Source organism: Larimichthys crocea, unplaced genomic scaffold (genome assembly GCF_000972845.2).
Source record: "Larimichthys crocea isolate SSNF unplaced genomic scaffold, L_crocea_2.0 scaffold374, whole genome shotgun sequence".
Lineage (NCBI taxonomy): Eukaryota > Metazoa > Chordata > Actinopteri > Sciaenidae > Larimichthys > Larimichthys crocea.
In genome coordinates, this window is record NW_020854910.1 from 77,791 (window position 1) to 95,790 (window position 18,000).

An 18,000-nucleotide genomic window follows, 5' to 3' on the forward strand; every position below is an offset into this window, starting at 1 on the left:
AAACCCACGACTTCAGAACCTCCAAGCAGCGCTCTATCAATCTGAGATATTGGCCCACATAGGTGGTGATGTTTTTTCTCGTGGTTTACACTCTTCCTTTTGGACGCAGCCCACAAAAGCCACTGCACCTCATAAGATTCAAACCACGACTTCACTGCTTACAAGCAGCGCTCTATCAGTCTGAGCTATAGGTCCACATAGCTGATCACCTGTAGTTTCCACTCTTTCTTTTGGATCCAATCCAACCCCCACTTGTTACCATCCCTTCACTCACATTCCCCCGCCTGCACTATGAATGTAAGCACGCCTTGATATACAACTGTCAACATGCAGGCCTACGACACCTAAAAGTCAACCGCTGAGTTCCTGAACTAACACAAACCCTTCTCATTTTATACACACGGCTGTATGGAAGCTCATTTCTGCAAAGAAAACAAAAACAATACGGATTCTGACTTACTTTGCAAATCGTCACAGCAATTTAGATTTCAGAAATCAGCATTATGAGATAGTATTTTAGAATTTTGAGCCATCTAGCCACTGCTAGTTGCTGATTTCAACCCACCCCATCCTCAACTATGAAGACGTGCAAAAGAGCCGGCGTGTAAACGGCTTGTAATATGACTGTTTTTATTTTCAGGTGATTCTGTAAATTGAGACCCTAAATCTGACACACTGGATCTTTAAGTAACAAAAAAAAAGAAGAGAAGTGAAAAAGTTCCTGGTAACTGTGGTTAAAAGTGTTGCATACGGCCGTACCTGGTTAGTACTCGGATGGGAGACTACCTGGGAAGACCAGGTACTACAAGTCTTTTGTCAATTCTTTACAGCAGACAGCAGAGGGCGCTGCTGACAACTCTGATACAACCATGTGAGCTTTTGATGGCGTGATGCAGCTTGACCTCATTTAGGTAAACGGGCTGTATGAAATATGAAAATCTAGTGGATTACTAAAAATCTTTGCCAATATATTAGTATATTATTAAAAGAATTAGTATTTAGAATAGACATTAGACATCTAATAAGATGGAAGGTTCATGCTTGATGTTAGAGATGTACATTTCTCTGCTCCACTTCTTTTCCTACCACATTTCTTGCAGAGTTTTTGATACATATATTACACTGAATGAACACAAAAAGACACACAAACACAGATGGTCAAATCTTTATTTAATGATAACTCAATAATGTTTTTTTTGTTTGTTTGTTTGTTTTCAAAAGATAAATGAACTTAAAATACCAGTAGTAAAAAAGTAGCTAAACTGACAGAGCCTTATGCAACCCTCCAGTCCTCTAATGTGGGACAGACGAGCTTTCTGACCTACTGGCAGTGCGTCACATGCTTCACAGTGCTGCTTCCACAAGCTAATGTTCTCTCGTCACCCTGAACGCGAGCTTCAATGAGATCCCCAAGAGTAAAAAAACAAAACAAAAAACAGAGCAGGAACCTGTAGCAACTGATAACTACAAATAATGTCATGTTTCACCACCATCTAATTCCAACCATTATTACATTGTACAGGATGTATCTGTTGATGCGTAGAACTCTTTGAAGATGCTGTATCATCATTTCAATAACAGTTTTTACTCGTACATTATCTGATCTGTTATAAGTTGCTACTGCGAGTCTCAAAATTACAAATTTACAGCTTCCTCAAGCCAAGACGACGACAGACAATACTGGCCACAGAGAAAGAAAAAAGCCATGTTAATGCACATGCGTGTGGTTTCTCATTCATATCCAACAGTTATGTCAAGTGATGAGTTGGAGAGGATTGTCCTGCTAGTACCTTTTGTGTATTATTATTATTACCCCGCCTGGTTATGAATGCATCTGTTGTCTCACAGTCCTGATCAGTTCAGTATGTCAGGGGCCCTCAGAGAAACTTCACAACTCCTGAGGCACCGAAGAAACTGACTGAAAATGTAGAAATTAAAGTTCATCACTTGTTTGTTTTTTTGAGGTGACAGTTGAGTGTTAAGACTGAACTCTTGTTAAGATTTAGCTCGAAGCTAATAAAGCGACAGATGGGGAGAATACAGAATGCAGAAGAGCCAGAAAAGCTAATTGCAAATGGCAAATACATTAATCACCATACACACACACACACATCTGTTAACACTGGGGCTTCAGAGGTGTGTGTTCACCAAATAAAGTTCAGTTTATACAGTTTTACAAAAGAGAAAAGTAGGTGTGTAACAACATCATAATGTAACATTAATATGAGCAGTTCAATGACAGTATTACCTGTCAGGACAAAAAAAGAGACTCACATACGTACAAGTGTTAAACAAGCTAACAGCCTGTATGAATACAAGAAGACATGAACAGGCGACACACTAATCTCCTTAAACTACACGAGCACTCTTATTGAAGGGACCCACCGGATAAGGCCTGAGTCATAGGTTAAATAACAGTGCTTCAGTTGGATTTTCCTTCTGTTCAGATAGCCCAAGTAGTTAGCCCTGTTTTGTTTTTTTATTTTTTTTTTTAAATTTTTTACAGACAACTTACAATGGATGGTGAAGATGAAGCCCTCAGATTAACCCGGGCAGAGTGTGTGTTCTACAATCAGAATGAAGAAGCATTTATTTAGCTTCAGTAAATGTCAAACAACAACAGTTCTTAGCTACACTACAAAACGCAGACGAGCAGGCAGAGTACAAAAACTGAAAGAATCCCGGATAACACTGTTAGAAGTTACAGGAACGACACTGTGGCGAACGCCTCATCTTCAATGTAAGCAGTACACACCAGGCTCGCCTGTGAAAACGCGAGTAAGGCGAGCGTTGACTTGGCTACATGAAACAGCAGTTGAGCAATGAGGAGCCACGGCGTCAAAATGACCACGGGACCGAAGTACACGCCGGCGGTGTGTGTGAACTCTACAGCTGACAGACAGACGGATGTAGCACCCTCGCAAAAATGAACAGTTGGAAACATTTCAGACAAATGGATTTAAAAGTCGTTTTCCCTTCAGTCCGTTCCTCTGCGGGAGGAAAACACAACATGACTCGGTAAGAATGATGCTGCATTCATGTCACGTGGGAATAATCAGCATCTAAATCACTCCTGAACAGGATTTTTATTCGCGCCTGATCAGCTTCATCTTACAGAATACACGAACTACAGTTCAAAAAAAGTAGAAACAGACCACCAAGTCTCCTTCGCTGCACTAAAAACACGACATTTCATTTCTTACACTTCAAAACTAATATTTCCTTCAATTCCATCTTCAAATTCACGAGCATATCATTTAATGGATAATCTGAACAGCAGGAAGTTCATATCTCCTGTCTTTTCCCACGGACACGAATGCAGCATTCAACACTGTTTTCTCTCTCCGTCTTATGAAATGCTCATCTACAGGTCATCGCAGCACCCTCGGGTGCCTTCCCAAAGTCCCCAAACCTTCTCCAAATCCTCTGAGAGCGTGTTGAGCTCTTGATCAATCACTTCGGGATGAATGTTACGGCTGTCGAAACGCTTTGCGTGGTCGCTCACTGCTCCACTCCGGGTGTGTAGTCGGGGCGACGCGTCTGAATGATCTTCGGCCGGGCCGGGCGGGGCTTGTCGTCCTGGTCGCTGTCATCGGGGGCCGAGCTGTTGCCTCGCTCATCCTCGCAGACGTGGACGACCACGCTGGGGGTGGTGGGCGTGGCCGTGTGGAGCTCATACTTCTCTCCTGGGAATGGAAACAAAGAAGAGCGGTGCGTCAGGTGATTTCACATGACTGCGTTTCTGATAATTATCAAGCCTCCAGACGTCACAGCGGGTGAGCGCTGTGCTCCTTAAGCTGGGATGCAGCTGTGACACGTCGCCATGGAGACCTGATATTGACTGATTCAGTGGGCACACATAATTGAAGTCTTTATCTTACATCAGTGAGGAGTCACTGCTGAAGAATCACACTTTGACTATGCAAAGAGGTATTTTTAGTTTCTTTAAACAAAGCTCACGCCCGGTTGTTTACTTACAGGCGAGCTCCTATTTGTTTCCACTACTCGTGTTCATGGAGGACATTGTGTTCAGACGTACAGGCCCCCCCCCCCACGTGAACTGACGCACAGCTACGTGCCCCCCAGGTAGCTTTGAATAGCTAATATCTTAGAATAAAGCCTAACATTCAGAGGCCACACAAGCACAGGCAGAGGGATTAACTTTTTGATGTCTGTGTCTGTGCAGACAATCCTGGGCGGTCTGGACGGGTTGCCTTGGAGACAGAGTGAGATTTTTTTTTTTGATCGATATCATTAAAGAAATGGAGATAAAGCTAAAAAGAAGTGGAGTAATCCTTTAATCAATTTTCACTTTGGAACTGACGGGCTGTGCACATCAGACCTGCACAGAGAGCACATCTTTTACAATGTAAGGATGCTGTGTGTGTGTGTGTCAGACTCCGTAACATACCTGGTCCCAGCTTAGAGATGGCACACAGCAGGTCGTAGTTGATGACCGGCGTGGCGTCCTGAGACTGTTCCCAGCCGACTGGAGGGGAGGCGGGGGGCGAGATCAGGAACTGCTTGTCTGGTTTCGGGGGCTCTAGACGAGGACTCCCTATGTGGACAGACTGCAGACAGAAGGACAGGCGTGACTTTGAATGTAGGTGTCTCAAAAATACCAAAGCTATTCAATATTCATTAAATAATCTATAAATCAAACATATCTGAGCAAGGTTCTGAACCCGTAACTGATCCCAGGGCTGCCCATCACTCCACCAACTGTTACTGTAACATACTTTACGTACTGTATCTACTGTATATATTTTATACAACCTGTTCATGTAATAATTTCATAATATGCACATAATACTGAAAACTTTGGACTTCCATACAGAATGGTGTGTGTGCAGACACAAGGAGGAAGGAGACGTCACCTGGGCGAAGTACAGTCTCATCTCTTTGCCGTTGAAGTCTGTCTTGTGGAGTCGGAGTCTCGCCTCGGCAGCAGCCAGAGCATCGCTGAAACTGATCCTGACCCGCCGGAACGACTTGAAGTACTGGAACTGCACCTCCGGGTCGAATGAGCGGAACAAGGCTTCAAAACTGGCCTGGAAACACAGAGAGGGAGAGAGGGGGGGGACAGGAGTGATGATTAAAAGCGGGAAAATGAGAGCAGCTTCTGCACCATCTCCTCCAGTTCCACTCCATTTGCTCCCTTCTGCTCTTCTTCCTCTTCTTATCTATAAATACTAAACACTGTGGGCCAGAGGCAGCCATGAATACAGATATGAGACTTGAAGTTGCTATGAATAAAAATTTTAAAAATAGCTTCTATAACCAGACACTATATCTGTCCCTCGCCTTCGCTCAAAGCAGCCTGCAGCCTGTGTGTGTGCGTCAGAGCAGCAGAGCTATGGCCTCAATTTCAGATGACCAATTATTGTCACCGACGCTAATTAAGAGAGTAAAATTTAATAGACGGCTGACCTTGGCCACTATTTCCATGAGGACACACACACACACACACACACACACACACACGGCTGACAGAAGTCCATTAACACAGACACACACTGTTGTTTAATCAAACGGTCGCCCTTGTGGAAACCATCTATCAAAGGCAGACCACTTAGTCTGCTCAATGTGAGGCCTGTGAGGTTAGTGTGTGCACACAACAAGACTGAATGATGAGCTGCAAAGCGCCCCGGCAGACTCGTGCCGGAGTGCAGGGTTCCCCGCATAATGACCACGTCTACATGGCCTCGCTTAACTGCTGTTTTCTGTTCTGTGCTTCAGCTGCTGTGACGCAAAAAGCCTTTGTTATAACCCACCGCAATAAACATCAGGGTCAGAGTCAGGTGACAGCGCCAATGTCATTTTTGTCTCTGGCACATAAAGGTGTTTATTAGTGCAGAGACTGGAGAGTGGAGGGGGAACCTGTTCCTCATACGTCCACTAGAGGCTGGCTCCAGAAGTGAGTCAGTCTCCATAAGTCCCCATGTTTCACAGCAGAAATAAACATGTTTACAGCCTGGTACAAAAAACTGTTTTGGTCTCTGTAGCTAATTTCCCCGTTCATGACAACTGTACTGAGGGTGAATTTATATACAACTCACCTGTTCAGGTTATATTAAGGCTTAGAGTTATGCAGGATTACGAGCATGGATGCTCAGGTGTGAATGTAGGCAACATGGCTTACGGATACATTCTTTATACTGCCATTGGTTTATTTATTATTAGTGCATTGAAATATTATGATATAAATTTATAACCCCATAATAGAGATATTTTACCTCATATTTCATATATACATGTATCACATTGTTTAGAATGTTTATTTGAATTAATTATAGATATGTTAATCAAGACATTTGGCTCCCTTTTTTGATTGGATCACCTCCACATTTCTTTCTGATTATGAGTAAAAGAGATTACTAACTTGATATGTGGTCAAAATAAGCCTGGGTTTTGTCTGTACTCTGCCAAAGATTTGAGTGTTTCTTTAGTCCCAACAACAACAACAACAGATTCACATGTCTTCCGTCTTCTCAGATCACGTCACATCAAACAAACTGTTGCACTCATCACAGTTTGAATGCTCAGATAAAAATAGCATTTCACGAGTCATTCTTGCTTCCTGCAGTGAACAGTCAGCGTATTGTACCCACTGGACTGCACTGCAGCACAGGAGCAATCAGTGGCTGTGGACTAGTGCAGTGAGTCATGATGAAGTCAAAAGGAGGAAGGAGTACTCAGCTTGGCCTTAGGAGGTCTTCAAACTGTTCATTATTGGCACAAAACCCACAACACGCAACTAACCTAACCCCATGTGGTTCTGTTCTCTCTGAGAAATTCTGATAATTCTGTTTGTCCATATCAACGGTTTCCCTTCCCAGAATCCTTGAGAAGGCTCAGCAGGGCGTCCAAAGAAAATCAACAAGACGTTAACATGAAGAGCTGAACTGATGTTTGTATTATGAATGTACCCAAATCAAGTTGGTGGAACAATCCAACATTGTTTGTCCCTTTAAAAGTTTTCATGGACTGATTTTACTGCAACATGATGACCACAAGTATGTGACATCATCTTGTTGTTACCACAAATTCACTACAAGTTTGAATAGAGACGTGTATTGTTGATCATGTGATGGTCCAAATGTGGGAGGTTTTGTTCATGCTCAAGCTGAAACGATGAATTGGCATCAAATTAATCTGCAAAATTTGCCTCATTCTAAAAAGTGTTACATGTTCTGTTCCAGCTTCTCAAATGTATGAACATTACACTCGGTATATTTGGACCTTGAACTCATTCATAAATTCTGCAGAGTCTCAAGAGGGAGACATTTTTAAAGAAGAGGGGTCAAATTTGAGGCAGCAGAAGACTTGATATCCTGACTTTTAGTCCCAAATAGGGTCAGGTTCCAAGCAAAACCTGGATCCTACATTCCCCATAATGCAACCCAATAGCATCTTTTCGTATAAACCCTCCCCTGCCTGTTGAACGCCCACGTCTTTCAAAACTCCATGGCCCTGGTTTATGGTGCAGCTTTATTGTTGTAAATCTGCAGCCTCCAAACGCAAGCGTTACATCACTATGACATCATCAGGGTTATTTGCTATATTCAATGTACCCACAGTGCGACGTAGGTTTCTGCGTTTCAAGGAACCCGGTTTGCAAAAGCAGCAATAGAACTAGACCGCCGTCTTACCTGTGCCTCAGGACGGCTGAACACTTCCTGGTTGGTCACCGAGGCGACCAGGCAGAAGCGGTTACACTTGGTGGTCTTGATGTGCATGACGGGCGATCCGAAGAGCCGAAGCCTTTTCCACCTGATACCCGAGGTCAGAGCGCAACGGGATGTCGAGACGGTCTTCAGCGGCGGTGGGGATGACGATGGCGATGATGATGAAGAGGAAGGGGGAAATCGGGGGGATCGGAGGAGCGTTGCCTTCCCCAGGGTGACAGACGGGAAGGAAATAATAGATGGTCCTTAACAGGAAACAGGTCAGTTTTTAGTGGGACACGTGGATCTTCTCCTGTGGTGAACCGGTTTCTCTTCTTGTGCTACACGTCGTCTCGGTCAACACATAACCTCCTAACCCACATTCCAAGGTTATCTATCCGGATCTCCTGCTGCAACACTTGCAAACTGAGAGACAAAATCCAGCGCTCAGCGTGTGGAGCACTTAATATTCGGTGCTGGAGTCGGTGTCGGCGCTCAGCCCTGCAGCAACCTGAAGCGAACTGAAGGAATTTTCCAGAGGATTTTGGGTGTGGAGAGCTGAAAATGTCATTCAGCCTCTTTTAAGCTCACTCTCTCTCCCTCTTCTTCTGCTCCACAGCCTCTTAAATGAGCCCCTGCCAGCCGATGACGCATTACCAACAATCTCCTCCCTCTCCCCGTGCTGCTCTCATTCATTCGTTCGTTCACTGCAGGCCAATGAGCTGTGGGAGAGGGAGGGACAGCTTCCTTTTTTTATTTTTTTCCTCCTTCCTATCCCGATAGATACTAGGCAATGCTGACTAATCAGACGGCAAGAAAGGCAGCGTGTGTGTGTGTGTGTGTGTGCAGAGAGAGTGAGTGAGTGAGAGACACTGGAAAGTAATGACATAACCACTGAGCAAACTGACGCATTAATCTGCTTTCTGTTGCAGTTCAGCTCGAGACAAAAATCCTTTGTTGAATGGAAAATATGTGACAATGAGCCTTTCACCTCCTGATTTCATGCACATGCCAAAGACGGATCACCTGACTCTCGGGTGCACAGAGCAAGACGTGGAAAACACATGTCACTCTTAGTAAATATGGATGAAGGAGACAGACACAGACAAAGGGAGAGAGAGAGGACAGCTGACAGACAAAGAGGGGAGATAGGAGATAGGCAGGAATAGAAAAGGAAAGAAAAAAAAAAAGAGAGAGACATGACTGGTAGGAAGAATGCAGGATGGAGGGATGAGGGGATGAAAAGCAAGAGGTGGGAGAGGTGGTGCTCATGGAAAGTATGCAGTTTGATAACATGCTTTTATGAGGTATAAATAGCAGAGAGCTTGAAGTGGAGGGGAAGTGTGCGAGAGAGAGAGTGTGTGTGTGTGTGAGTGTGTGCGCAGCCGGCAGTTGGAAAAACAAGACCAGACTGTGCAGCAAATTCATGAACATTTGCACCTGTGTGCGCGTGTGTGTGTGTGAGTACACTTCCTGGTTGGGGAGAGGTCCACACAGTCGTGTTTTGTTGCGTTTAAAGATCAAACTATAAGCTTTTATTTTTGGACAATAAAATCCGAAGCGGTGCATTATTCCACTTGCTGATCTGACGAACACAAAGAGCTTTTATTGCTCACTTTTAGTGCGACATTAATTCAGCAGTAAATAGCCGCAGAAGGGCAAGTTAATATTAAACGTGGTTTGTCTGTAAACTGTCTGCACACTAGAAGATATAACGCGGTTACAAAACAACAAAACAACCATTTGCTTAGCAACTTCTTCTTCTGAGCTTGTTTAACACATTTGAAGTTATTTTTGTTATCATACACCAAATATAGAAATGCTTCATGTTTTATACAATATACAGGCTCTGCATAAACATATGTAACCCCTCAGAGACAAAGACATACAGTACGTTACATAACAATGATGTTACTCATGTTTGGGGGGGGGGTCAGTTGGACCCAAGCTGCAACCACCATGAAGCTAATGCGGAAGTGCCAAAAGCTGCAGTTCCTCTTGTCGTCCACTAGAGGCTGGCTCCAGAAGTGAGTCAGTCTCCATAAGTCCCCATGTTAAAATGCAGAAATAAACATGTTTACAGCCTGGTACAAAAAACAGTTTTGGTCTCTATAGCTAATTTCCCCGTTCATGACAACTGTACTGAGGGCCGTCAACATCCTCTTCACTCTCAACCTCTGCCATCATGTCCATAGAGGCTGCTGAGCCTCTTCTTCTTCCTGGTGGTGCAAAACATCTGTAGCACAAACACTAACACTTCCCCGGTGCTCTGAGCTCACAGTCCAGGCAGCCCAGCTAACAAACTGAGCTAACAGCAGCTACAGCTGTCAGCAGTTTACTTCACTGCCCATCATAAACTCTGTAAATCACAGAGAGTTGAGGCGGAGCAGCCGGAGGACATCAGAGTTAAAACCAGAAAACATTTCCTCCATAAAATATGATCCAGTTTCACCAGAATCAGTCAAATAGTTGTTTTTTGTGTGACTTAGTGTCGTAAAGCGTTACGTACGGAAAAATGAACCAAGTGAATCCAATGGCTATGGCTATGCTACCTTTCTGCGATGCACAGACCATAGAGGTTAAGATTAAGATTAAGAAAGACCTTAAACATTAATACGCTGGGCACCTTGTGGCCGTGAGGTGGCAGGTAACACAATCTCAGCCGTGTACGAGGCAGCTACATCTGGCTGGTGGTCTGGTTGGGACGTGCCCGTCATAAACTTTTAAACCACCACGGCACCGTACGCGATTTCTGCAGGTGTTAATGAGCGGTAAAACGACGAAATAGCGTCGTCCCGCATTCGCGTGGGATGGAAAATACGTGTGTGGAAAATAAAATGGCGAGCTTCCCGACGGTGAAGCTGATGCTCTCATGTAAGTGTTGTTTGTTGATGTTAAACATTACCGTGTGAGTATGTGTGTGTAGGTGCTAATCATCTCCAGACCTCAACCTCACCCTGCTGTGGCCGCTATGCGAGTGTGTGTTGGTGTGTGAGAAGGAGTGTGCACGCTCAGCCCTGCATTTTTTCCATCCCCATGTTTTTGTTTCATCTTCCCATTTTTTCCATTCCCTCACTAGACAGATAGGCAGGGGAGGCAACACACACACACACACACACACGCAAACACACACAGACAGACAGACAGACAGGTGTGCACACACCAACAGATCTTGACTGCCTCGCACATACTGGACACAGCAGTGTGTTACTAACCAGCTGCTACATTTTTATTGCATCGTGTTCGTCTTTCCGAAGGCGAGGTGAAAGTTATATGGTTCGACTAACAACAGATACTGGGGCATGCTGGTGGTGTAGGGACTGGAGTTGTTCGAGGGAAACACTAATATAGATACCCGAGAGTGAAACACAGAACATGAACAGAGAGGTTTATATGGCATAACCACGAAAAACTACAAATTGCTTTTACTGTATTTACGTAATTGTACATCAGCCGGCAGCCATCCGAGCTGTGCCAGTCAGTCTGATGCATCCAAGGGCACATTCCTGTGATGTCAAAGGTGCAATTCTACTTTTACCTGGCACCAACTCAGTCATTTTCCACAGTAGTAAAATCCTGTCTCATAGTATTACAGAACACCGGTGTTGTGGTGTCTGATGAACCTTCAAACAAACATTCCTGGCTCATATTTCTCCGTCTCTCCGGTACGTGAAGCCACGTGGCCTCAGCAGATCCGTTTCAGTCTGAAAAACTGAATTGTTGTTTGCAACTTTAGATCTCTAACATTTCTTTGGCAATTCTGTAGTGCCATTTCTGACCAATCGGGTTGATACTGTTATATCTGCGATACGCTAATATATCTAGGACAAAAAGAGCTGAGCTGCTAGTACTATGTTTCACCCCTTGTATGACAGGTGAAGAGAAGCTGCTGACACGTGGCCATGCACCCTCTCCAGGTAAACATCTGAATGTTAGACAAAGTGAACTTTGACCTCTGCTCTGCCTGCGATCATTTCATGCACCTCCTCAGGCTGCATTCAGACAGGATCAGGTGTTATTCTGCAGCTTTAAATGCGAGCCAGACACAGATCCAGAGGTTGGGTACATGAAATGGTAGAGTATCAGAGTTTAGTCCACGGATCCACCTGGATAGTCCCACTTTCAGAGACATTTCAGGTTTGCCCAATCTGATCGTCTGATTGGCCGCCTCAGCGTGACGTTGGGCTGCGTTTTTCCAAAAGTTGGACCCGGCAACTTCTCGGCCACAGCCGAAACGGATGAGCCGCTTAAACAAATGGAAAAACTTGTGTTTTCGCTGCAGAGCCGGATCTTGTCTGAATGTGGCCTAAGGGACTCACCATTTCTTATAGAAATACATAGGAGCTGTATAAAGAAACTAGTATAAAGAAACTGCACATATAAAATCTAAAAATCCAGATCAAGGTCGGGACAGGTAAACTGTAGAGAGCATAGACAGGTTTTGTGCTGGGAGAAACTGACCTGTTGGCACCTCAGCTAATCAAATCAAAGCGGATTCTACTACTTGATGCTTTCTACACAGGAAACATACTCAGAGATGAGGCGACACATTTCCAGTGCGAGTCCACACCCACGAAAACATAAAAGACGAAGAGAGAAAGTTTGCATTTCTGCGTCTGAATGACACAGGATCCCTGAGATGATTCAAAAAGGATTAAAACTATTCGTTAAGTCATGCAGTTTTATGGCCAGTACATTGGTAAATGAGCACTGTAGGTAGATGAGTATCTGCCAACATGTATTCTAACACTGACTGATGCGTGATAAGTGAACATTAATCTTCACTGGCTGACAGGTTGATGAGCTACCTTTAACCACAGGCTGTTTCCATTCCACTCACAGATTAAACCCTCTGTACTTTTCGGTGGATTCCAGTTCCTTCAAGTCAAATTCCAGTGACAAATCCTTATTTTTAACTCTCCAGGTCTGTGATCTCAGCCAGAAGGACGTGGAGTTACAAAAGCCAAGCTCCACTGACAGGCTGTTTCCTTGTGGCTTTAACAATATTCCACACCCGAGCAGGAAAAGAGAGCCTGATGGCACGATGACACATCTGTCCCTTTTCCAGATAAATCCGCCTACCGCTCAACTTTTGGGACGATCTGAGAACAACAACAGCTCCGTGCAGTTACACTAACTGTGAGTCAGTGCATGTTCAACAAAACAGACCTAGTCACATTTTCCATTTGGCCTAAAACTTGTTTGTCTGATACTGGTTCAGATGAATGCTTCTTATCCTTCCATCCATGTGGAACCTGCTTACCCTGTAGTCTAAGACAAGTAACGCTAATTACTGTGTTGGAAACTCTGATCACACATCTAGAATCGTGATTATTTGTGTATTTTAGGACAATCTTTTATGATCTCATCCATAGCTGCCACCGGGTGTGTGCTGCTGGAAAAGTCCATGAGACTTTCCAGACCTACATCGGAGTTCTTCCTGACCTAAATCTGTTCTTCCATGCTGGTTTATTAATGCTGTTTTTAGTCGGCTTTCTGCTCCACTTGGGCTGAGAGCAGTTTAACTTGCACAACGCATTGGAAAAGACATGCTGCTTCATTCCTGTAAAGTGACCTATTTGCTCTCTCCAGAGAATACGTCACATCCTCAGAACCACGACATGTTTGATTATTGATCGCCAAACACAAATCCAACATTAGTGAGCAGATACAGCATACAAATGAAGACATATCAGTACGGCGCGTTTACAGTGAAATGTACTGATAGCGGCACCACCAAATGCTTCCTATTTCCGTCATCACAGCATCTACCACGGTGTCTGGAGGGCACCGTGAACACAGCGCAGCACTCCTGCCTGCGTTAGCAGTTTGATTTTGTTTAGTCATAAGGGAGCGTCCTTCAGTTGGTCAAACAGAGGCGGAACAATCACAGCACGCCCGCTAACGCTTTCCAGCAACTGCCACCGTAGTTTGTTATGCCAGCGCCAAGATAGCAGGTGGGTGGAACTGCTCTGTGTGACTGATGAGGAAGAAACTTGCAATTTCAATCTCGCCAACAAATGCAGTGCCAATTTTTTTTTTTTTAAATTAAAAAATGGCAGAAGCAAATACAACTTATAAGTATTCACAACCACTACGTTATGTATAACAGTATATCCAACATGTACTAAAGACAAATCTGAGGATTGTTCAAGCAGCTGGGACCGCCCTGACCTTCATCACCGCCCGAGCCAGAAATGTTCCCTTCCTTCTTTACCTCCTAACTGAAGTACACTCATCCCTTAACAGAAGCAAGACAATTGAATGTTCTGAAGAATCCATGATAACATTCACACACCCTCAGTGGAACATTGTGCCATACGATACTTCAACTCTTCGCAGATCTCAGTGGAAAAGTAAGTATGGAAGGAAGGGAAGAAGGAAAGAAAGAACAACACAAGTCACTCTTTCAACCAGGCGCCCTTTGCCCCTCTCCACTGTTGTCTCCTTTTCCATCAACGTCAGCACCTATAGGACACCACAATAAACTGGCTCGTCTCGCTGCCCCGGAGCGGGCATGTGGCTGCTAAATCAGCCGTGTGTGTGTGTGTATATATATATATATAAATGAGTGTATCAGTCCTCACAGTATTTTCTTTGTCAATACTATGAAAGTCAAACTGTGTTGAAGAAGTACTCTGTGTCTTTCCCTCATTTAAAGCCTCAAACAAACTAATGATTTAAAGAGCATGATGAGCTCCCTATTGAGTCGCTGGCTGTTTTCCACTGAGTCTGTTTTTCCACTGTCTGACTATTGTTCTCTACTGATACACCTTAACACACACACACACACACACACACCAACAACACAGTCTTAGTCATTGCTCAAGCCACCAGTGCCACCCTGCAATACCCTCAATGACTGTGGCACAATGATTGACTCAGCAATTCTACAGAGCTTACTCACAATAAAAGAAAGCATGCCTTTTCATGAACCTCAACGTTTTAGACATCACAACAGGCCGATGTGAACGTTTATCCAGTCGATGAAATACCTGAAATCTCATGATGTCACATTAATGCAAATATCCTGTAAATCCAGTATTAACTTAAAGTAATGGCCTTATACTGCCACAGATATTAGTTCAGTTCACTACTACTGCAGCTGAATCAGGAAATATTTCGACTAACACTTCTGGGATGCTTCTGAAATGTGGTAGGGTTACAAACTTTGACTAGACCAGGCTGCGGCACAGCTAGTGCCCGGTGGAATTCAGCAGGAACTTTGGAGGGCTGTGGCAGAGAATCAGAAATGACAACTGCACGATACATTTACTGCTGTCTCCACTGTAAACCAACAAACATGACTTGTTTGTAACCCTGCTGATAAGTTGCATGTAAAATCTCTAGTGATCACTGCTGCAGTCATGGAACTGACTTCGCTCGTCCACTAGGGTGAGGTAGACTGCGTCTACAGAGACTCCATCAGGCTGTGCTGCAGCGCTCCACTGTCACCTTCCAGTGACTCATAAGTTGCGCTTATATTCCATTCAGAGACTCATTACTGTGGACTGCAGTGACTTACTGACACATGTGTCAGAGAGGAACATTCATTCATCAGGAGAATTCAGAAAATTCTGGTTTATATCAGGAAGGATAAATAACCAAGAGCTATTCACACCAAACACTAAATCCTTCCAACTTCCCCGAACATAAATCAACACCATCTAAAGGTCAACAGTCACATCCTGAAGTAGATCCATATGCTCTGTGCACTTTACACCTGGGTTAACCTATCTGTGGACTGTTTCCAAATCTATTGTTCAGCCGTGTTACACAAGAGCAGTAGTGAGAGCCAGCTGAATATTATTGGAAACTCAGTGATGCATCTCCGTGCCTGATGTCACTCTCGTGTCTCATCTGCTGGGACAAAATAAACCGACCCCAGTTCAGCGATTAAGTAACTCAGAATGACTAAGGAAGCAGGAAATGAGAGTTTGTGTTGTCACGGCCATAGTAATATTTAACAGGAACTCCATCTAGTGGGCTGAATGCTCTAAAATGTCCGTGTTTAATAGTGTCATAGACATAAACATTATATATTTTAGAGCAGGGATGTCCAAAGTACGGCCTGGGGGCCAATCACGGCTCGTGCTCAGATTTCATGTGGCCCCAAGATTCATTTTTATAACATAATATTTATGACCAGCTAGGATTGTCAGATAGTGTGTGGCTGGAAGATCTGGCTTTTTTTAGTTGACATAATAAATCATTTAAACCTTTAAGGACATTACTGCTGGTCGGTGTGGGAATGAATGAGATATGTAGTGTGAAAGCACTTTGAGTGGTCAGAAGACTAGAAAGGCGCTATATATACATATACATACATACATACATACATACATATATACATATATATATATATTTATATATATATTTATATACACACACACACACATACATATATATATAATCATAGCATACACCACACACACATCATAATATACATATCACATATATATATATATATAATATATTATATATATATATATACACATATATATATACACATATATATACACACATATATAGTATAGTACAGTCCACTTAAAATAAACATGAGGTTCAGATTTGTATTAACTTCATGCAAGTGTATCGTATTCAGTACAATGTATTCTTTGTTATCTGACTCCTGATTGGCTTAGATTTGGTTACAGATAATTGTGACAATGAACACAGACATGTTAACATGTTAGTATTAACATGTTAAAATGTTAGTATTGGCATCTTCACGTTGTCTTTAGAAGGAGTCTGGACACCCCTGACTCAGAGTGAGGCAGTGAAGGTCGGCTGGGCTGAGCACCGGTGCTCATCAGTCCGTCCTTACCTTCAGGCTGCCTTCATTGAACAGATCCTCGGGCACTTTGCAGGCTATCAGGGCGTTGGGTAAATCAGTAAACTGGACGTCCACGGTCGCCTCCTCCTCGCTGCCGTTCTCCGCGTGCTGCATCGCGACTTCGAAACGTTGAAGAGAGTTGTTCTGGAAACACAAACACACACATGAACAACAGGCTAACGCCCACCACACACAGCTCAGCAGCTGTTACACGGACACATTTAGTGTCGTACGTACCAGTAAAATCTGTGAGGTTATTTCATGATAATACAGTGTGATATATATATCTCTATGTGTCTCTGTGTGGTCTCCAGCCAGCAGAAGTAAAGCAGCTCTTGGGTGTATTAGCTTAAGCTGGCTAGCGTTATGCTAACCAGGAATTAGAGCTGATAAACACGCAAACCTCGCGATATGTCGTGAATATCTTCTCCGGCTTAAATACGGATGGTGGCGGTGGATCGGTGGTTGTTATTGTCATAAACGAAAATGTTTCATATTCTCTAATATTTACTGTAAATAAAGCTCGAGGGTGAATGTGTTAGCCTGGCGCAGAGGATAAAGGAAGTGACGTAGGTCGAACGCGTTTCCGGTTTTTATTATTATTATTATTATTATTATTATTAAATTTACATCTGTTTTAATGATGTTTCTCGTGTTTCCAGTTTACTTTTGGACCACATGAACAAAATATTAATATTTAAATAATTAATACTTTAAATACTTAACATAAAGCGTACAGAATAACTCATTTAGGATGCAGCGATTTTCAAAATAAAACTTGCCACAATAATAAAGCAAAATTTTGATTCACGTCTCACTCCAGTTGACCTCATAATCAGTGTCATCAGTTTCAACATATTCTGCAGATTTATAATTTGCTGCTCTGCTGACTCTGTGGTGTTATTTGAAGTCCATATCCTGCCCTCTTGAGGCAGATCCTGCTTATTACAGTTGTCTGCAGTTTTGGAAGATAGTACGTGTAATGTGAAGAGAGAAATGTTTCAGTTCATTAAAACAATAGTTATTTTGGTGACTAGCATGTATCAAACTGACTGAAAAGTGTTTTCTCATAGGTACTCATCATGATGCCCTGCTTGGATTAATCGGAATAATAATAAGAATCATTATTATTATTACACAAGTTTACACAATTACTGTCACAATTAGTGTAGAGATAGTAATACTATGTAAGGACTAGTAAGTATTCATAAATGTGTTAGTGTATGCAAAACTATGAATGGTACTGAAAAATGAGTTTGACTGCAACTGTATGAGCTGCTATGTGTCTGATACAGGTATGTGTTATGTTTGTAATGGTATATGTGTGTGTTTGTGTGTGGTGTGTAAAAAAAACTTCAACTCAATAGTGGTGCTGGTCCCTGGGTGGCAGAGGGGGGTTAAGCTCCATGGTCATGTGGGGATCAGCCTCCATTTAATCCTCTGGAGAGAGAGAGAGAGAGAGAGAGAGAGAGAGGGAGATTGTATTTATTGATGTCT

At 43.2% G+C, this 18,000-nt stretch overlaps 1 protein-coding gene across 3 annotated transcripts; it reads right to left on the reverse strand.

The window, feature by feature from the left end:
* Positions 1-1,153: 1,153 nt before the first annotated feature.
* rcan1b (regulator of calcineurin 1b) lies at positions 1,154-17,077 on the reverse strand. Of its 3 annotated transcripts, none has more exons than XM_010754124.3 (5): positions 16,907-17,077; positions 16,495-16,647; positions 4,878-5,051; positions 4,412-4,571; positions 1,154-3,686 (listed from the first exon to the last, which is right to left on the reverse strand). In XM_010754124.3, exons 1-5 carry the CDS (start codon positions 16,979-16,981, stop codon positions 3,502-3,504), a joined length of 747 nt encoding a protein of 248 aa, XP_010752426.2. In that variant the 5' UTR covers positions 16,982-17,077; the 3' UTR covers positions 1,154-3,501. The 3 variants fall into 3 exon arrangements, with proteins under 3 accessions (XP_010752426.2, XP_010752427.1, XP_010752428.1); XM_010754125.3 differs by having other exon boundaries at positions 16,741-17,049; XM_010754126.3 differs by lacking the exons at positions 16,495-16,647; positions 16,907-17,077 and adding an exon at positions 7,653-8,807.
* Positions 17,078-18,000: the final 923 nt, after the last annotated feature.

Excerpts from the sequence above, each read along its gene's own strand:
- rcan1b (XM_010754124.3), bottom strand. The coding sequence starts at position 16,981 with ATGACAATAACAACCACCGATCCACCGCCACCATCCGTATTTAAGCCG. Across the intron at positions 4,572-4,877 it reads TGAGACTGTACTTCGCCCAG|TCTGTCCACATAGGGAGTCC; the intron begins GTGACGTCTCCT and ends TTCTGTCTGCAG. Across the intron at positions 3,687-4,411 it reads CATCTCTAAGCTGGGACCAG|GAGAGAAGTATGAGCTCCAC; the intron begins GTATGTTACGGA and ends TTCCATTCCCAG.